This window comes from Rhincodon typus, chromosome 17, assembly GCF_021869965.1.
Source record: "Rhincodon typus isolate 14 chromosome 17, sRhiTyp1.1, whole genome shotgun sequence".
In the NCBI taxonomy this organism is placed as follows: Eukaryota; Metazoa; Chordata; class Chondrichthyes; order Orectolobiformes; family Rhincodontidae; genus Rhincodon; species Rhincodon typus.
Window position 1 is genome coordinate 43,629,851 of NC_063348.1, and position 5,966 is coordinate 43,635,816.

General features: G+C 40.9%; 1 protein-coding gene across 1 annotated transcript; it reads left to right on the forward strand.

Annotated features, from left to right (window-relative positions):
- The first annotated feature begins 1,945 nt into the window (after positions 1-1,945).
- Positions 1,946-5,083, forward strand: rag1 (recombination activating 1). The gene has a single exon (XM_020529988.2). It carries the CDS (start codon positions 1,946-1,948, stop codon positions 5,081-5,083), a length of 3,138 nt encoding a protein of 1,045 aa, XP_020385577.2.
- Positions 5,084-5,966: the final 883 nt, after the last annotated feature.

Genomic DNA, 5,966 nt, shown 5'->3' on the forward strand with positions numbered 1-5,966 from the left:
GTATCATTAATGACCTTGCAAAATGTGTTATTGGTTATGTATATAAAATAAGATGAAAAATATCTTAGAAACTTAAACTGTGCTGTGCTAGTTTTGCGGGCTAGGTGGTGCAACTTTATTATCTTGTAGCCTTCCTCATTCTGTAAGTTGATTAAAACCTAAGCTGGGATCTGTGCACGCTATGATGTTGTACCGTGGGCTGTTATTAAAGTTAGGAAGTATTTCCTTAAGTGTAATCTTATCTCTATTTTAAGAGATATAAATTTACAGTAAAAATTCATATATTCCAGATAACATAAAACTTGTCTGTGTACAGCATTAGATTAGATATCAAAATATTACTCCTGAGGACTGTACAAATAACCAATGATGTATAATTCTCCTTGCTCAAAATTATACTTTGCATGATTTATCGTGAAAAAAGGGCGATTCTTCGAAATTAGATACTTGAGTCAACCTAACCTAAAGATTGTTTTACCAAAGTCTGACAGCTGCAGTTATTAATTTTGTAAAAATTTAAGACTCATTTTCACAAACTGTGGTTTTCTGTCTTTTGTTAAATATGCAAGTTAGCAGCAACCTCTATTATGTAATGGATCATTGATATTGACTGCAGGTGCCATCTGAAGAAAGTCTTTAAAGTAAAGTTGCCATAGCCCCAGAGAATGGTGTCTCATTAGACAGGGACAAGTAGTGGTGTTTTAATCTGAGGGTCATCATGCCTCAGGTGAGGGGAGAGGTTGAGAAGGAAAAGTCTTCAAGGCAACCTCAATCAGGATAGGAATTGAACCTGTATATTTGGCATCACTCTGTATTGCAAAGGTGTCATCCAACTAAGCTAACTGACCATCGACTGCAAATATAAAGCAACAGAGATAAAGTGATTGCTTTCAGGCAAGACTGCTTTGTACTGTAAGCTGAGGACATTGATTGAAACTATTTAGTTGCGTGCAGATTGGTTAGGTATGCTATCTTGTTGTCACTTTTATGTATTTCTACGCATTTTTATGGTTGGATAAGGAGGGGTGATTAGCTCCCCTCTTTGAACTCCCTTTCTGTAAATATTTTTATTGTTTTTTTTAAGCACGTGGCTAAATCACACTTTAAATAAATTTAATTAACCAGATTAAAATTGAAGGAGAGTCAATTCCAGGGTTTTCTTGAGTAGAACAGAGTGGAGTTATTACCTAATAAAACTGAGAAAAATAATGATAGAACACACTAACAAACAGATATATACAAAGACAGGTGATAAAGTTGTGAAGAGAAGGCAGCAGAGGAAGGTGTCTATAAAGGCAGGTTGTCAGGCAAGCTGCAGTTTAGCATTTTTTTAAAAGTCCTTGAGTTATGAGAGTGAAAACTTAAGTGCCAATTGTTCAGCTGTTGTCCTGTTTACTCAGGCATGATGAAGCTTAAAGATAACCTTCATGTCTGGTTGAGCAATGGTTTTTCTAAGTTGCATTTTCACTCTGCGTATACAATCTGTAGTGGGAGTCTTAAATGAATAAAATAAAAATCACATGGTAATAGTTTTCTAAGGTATTTCTTTCTCGGCTAAGGATATGTTTTTCATCATCAAAGGTGCAACTTTAAGCTAACCCACCCAATGGGAATAGAAGCTGATAGCTGTTCTTACACCTGCTCAAGTACACTCTCATTCAAATGAGCAGCTTTCCCCATTCTGTAATTCCCACTCGCTTAGATTAATATTAATCCCCTGATATTAGATACAATGGTCTTTTATTGAACTGGATCAGAAACTCAATTGTTATACAGCCCTAACACTGTAAAATGCAGCTTTATGAATAATACGTAATTAAAATGTGAGTGCTGTGAATTAGCATTGAACATCAAGCTGTTTTGCTTCTGAGGGTGCTGAACTCTAATCCTATTTTAATCAAGAATCATTTTTCTTTATTTCTGTCAGGTGCAGGTGGTTATGGAAATGAAGATGCCTCTGCAACTGTTACCTGATGACTTTCTTTATGCAGAAACCAGGCCTTTCAAAAATGCCCAGAAGGAAGTCATAGTTTCAATGGAAAAGCTTTATGAGACAGAGGTGGTTACACCAGTTCATGGCCTACTTCAGCATTCCTCATTGCCACACACCAAACCAGTGGGAACTATGCCATTGGAAACACTGCCTTTGGACAAGAAGACTTTTGAAAACAAGGCCCTGGAACAAATGCCTTTAGAACTCAACCCGTCAAAAAAGTCCTCTGACTTTAACCAAATGGAAGCGAAATCTTTGGAAGAGCATATATTACGATTGCAAAATCTATGTCGTATTTGTGGAGTTTCCTTTAACACCAACAGTTATGATATGAAATTTCTGGTTAATGGTCCTGTTGATGATGTCACCCAAGAGGTGCTCAGGAAAATGGGATATGACGATTGTTTTTGGCCAGAACTCATCCATAACACATTTAGGATTGATGTTAAGACTGATACAGAAGCCAGATATCCCACTCACTTCTGCTATAAATGTTGGTGTATTGTGATTCAGGCAATTAACAATACAACGAATGAAGATGCATTCTTTCCGATCAGTACAATCGTTGAATGGAAACCACATTCCAATCTTTGCAGCATTTGCAGCTTTTCGAGTGGGGCCCGCAAACGAAAAGGTCTCAAACAAAGTCCACCTGTCACAAAGAAACCCAGAGTAGCAACTGATGCTCTAATCAGACCAAGGGTCATTAAAAGAAAAGATCATGTAAATAGCACAAGTCTGTTATTGGCTAAAAAGATTGTCAACTGCAAGAAGTTCCATCTGACTTCAAAACTCCTTGTGCTTGATTATCCCAATAATTTTATCCAGTCCGTATCCTGTCAGGTTTGTGAGCACTTACTTGCTGACCCTGTGCAATCACCTTGCAAGCATCTTTTCTGCAGAACGTGTATTCTCAAATGCATTGCAGTCCTGGGCAAGTATTGTCCAGTTTGTAGATTTCCTTGTGGTCCCAAAGAGTTCTTAAGCCCTGTTAAGTCGTTCATAAATGTTCTCAATTCACTTGTGCTAAAGTGTCCAGTGACAGACTGTGAAATGGAGGTGAGACTCGGTGAATATTCGAATCATGCCCAAAACCACAAAGAAACGAGAATGAAGCATGCTTACTCGCCAGTCAACAAGGGGGGCCGTCCAAGACTACATTTGCTTTCTCTAACCCGAAGAGCTCAAAAGCATCGTCTGCGAAACCTGAAACTTCAGGTGAAGGCTTTTGCAGACAAAGAGGAAGATGGCGATGTAAAGTCCGTTTGTCTGACTCTGTTACTTCTGGCACTCAGAGCTGGAAATGAGCACAGGCAAGCAGATGAGCTGGAAGCTGTAATGCAGGGGAAAGGATCCGAACTGAAACCAGCAGTCTGCCTTGCCATTAGAGTTAACACATTTCTGAGTTGTAGTCAGTATCATAAAATGTATAGGACAGTCAAAGCAACGACTGGGAAGCAGATCTTCCAGCCGTTGCATGCACTTCGAAATGCAGAAAAAATACTGTTGCCAGGTTATTATTCATTTGAATGGCAGCCCCCTTTGGCAAATGTCTCAACAAACACTGAAGTGGGAATTATAGATGGTCTGAGCGGCTGGACACAATGTGTTGATGATTACCCAATGGAAACCATTTCTAGACGGTTCAGGTATGATGTGGCCCTTGCTTCGGCCGTGAAGGAGCTCGAAGACGATATTCTGGAAGGTTTGAAACATCATAACGTAGACGAGTTTGTGAGCGGACCGTTTACTGTCGTGATCAAGGAGTCTTGCGATGGAATGGGCGATGTCAGTGAGAAACACGGTTGTGGCCCACCCGTTCCAGAAAAGGCAGTGAGGTTTTCCTTTACGATCATGAGTATAAGTGTGATGAATGAGAACGACGAGAAAGTGGTCATTTTTGAAGAGCTGAAGCCCAATTCTGAATTGTGCTGCCGACCGCTTTCCCTGATGTTGGCGGACGAATCCGACCACGAAACGTTGACCGCGGTCCTGGGCCCAGTCATCGCTGAGCGAGAAGCTATGAAGAGCAGCGATTTGATTCTTGAGATTGGGGACTTGCACAGATCCTTCCAGTTCATCTTTAGGGGCACGGGATACGATGAGAAGCTCGTCCGGGAAATGGAGGGTCTTGAAGCCTCGGGCTCCATGTACGTCTGCACGTTGTGCGATGCCACGCGATACGAGGCTTCCCAGAACTTGGTTCTTCATTCCATAACGAGAAGCCACCAGGAGAACTTGGAGCGCTACGAAATTTGGCGCTCAAACCCGTACCGCGAAACCGCTGATGAGTTGCGTTACCGGGTTAAGGGGGTCTCAGCGAAGCCGTTCATCGAAACCCAGCCGTCCATCGATGCCTTGCACTGTGACATTGGGAACGCCACGGAATTCTACAGACTTTTCCAGGACGAGATCGGGGAGCTGTACAAAAATCCCAGCACATCCAAGGAGGAGAGGAAACGGTGGCAAGCGATGCTTGACAAGCACCTGAGAATGAAGATGAACCTGAAGCCTGTCATGAGGTTGAACGGGAATTTTGCGCGAAAGCTAATGACCAAAGAGACAGTCGAGGCTGTGTGTGAGCTAATTCCATCCGAACGAAGGCGGGAAACCCTCAGGGAGCTCATGCACCTTTATCTTCAGATGAAACCAGTGTGGCGTTCCACGTTTCCAGCCAGGGAATGCCCTGAGCTTCTTTGTCAGTACAGCTACAATTCCCAGAGATTTGCAGAACTGCTTCGTACGGAGTTTAAGCACAGGTATGAAGGGAAGATCACCAACTACCTGCACAAGACTCTGGCTCACGTCCCCGAGATCATTGAAAGAGATGGCTCCATAGGCGCGTGGGCGAGTGAAGGCAATGAATCAGGCAACAAACTTTTTCGTCGTTTCAGGAAAATGAATGCAAGGCAGTCCAAAAGTTATGAGTTGGAAGACATTTTGAAACATCACTGGCTGTACACTTCAAAATATTTACAAAGGTTCATGGATGTACACAACACGTTAAAGAATGGAAAGTGTGAAACTCTACCACCTGAGCTGATCAGTGAAGAAGATACAATACTTAAGAATAATTCCCTTGATTTTTAGCTGAATTATTGGTGCTGAAGTTGGTTCTCAGTATCTTTAACCCACAGCAGACTGTGAACAGTCTATGTAATGTGGACAGTTTAGGCTTACCATGGCCAAGCCTTAAATGCAATATTGGCATTGGTGGGAAAAGCTCTAGCAGTATTATGGAAAAGTTGTGGTGGATGCAGTGTTAGACAGTCTCACTGATAAGTCTATGTGACAACTGAAGCCACAAGTGAGTGAATGTTTCTATGATATTTGAAACCTAAGAGATATTCACAGAAAGCAGTAATGTTGGTTACTAGTGCTTAGATGTGAAGGAAAAATGGGCAAGATGTTAGGCAACATGCTGTTTTTCAGGTGAAGGAGTGGATTTTTTTTTCTGAATACAGAATTCAGTTTTTAAAATTAAAAATGGCAGATTTATTGTTGGAGAGGAAATGGTGATGATCGTCAGTTCCCATTGGCTCTGTTCAATGACTGCTATGTTTTTCTACATTCTTATCCAACTATTTACTGATTTGTTGTGGCAAATAATTTAGTTGCGTCTGTTATTAAACTTACAGTTATTTTGAAAATTAGTTTAGAAAATAGAGAATGATTACTGTGCTACTTTACAGCATTCTTGTTCCTTAATAGAGGTTTTGAAAGAGTTACTGCTCTCGTACATCATTAATTCATCTGATCTGGTTTACTGGAGAGTTGCTAATTAGACTGGGCCTGAAATTGACTCAGTTATAAGGGCTACAGTGTTATCCTGCACCTTGTAAGGCAAGTACGAGTAACTCACCATAGTCAGTGGAATAGAATAGCTATGAATATCTACTAAACTGAGGAGTAATTGCTGGACCATCCTTAGTCAATTTGAAGTTAATTGTCCTTAAACAGATCAAATATTTGT

Coding starts and splice junctions, on each gene's coding strand:
- rag1 (XM_020529988.2), top strand. CDS start 1,946: ATGAAGATGCCTCTGCAACTGTTACCTGATGACTTTCTTTATGCAGAA.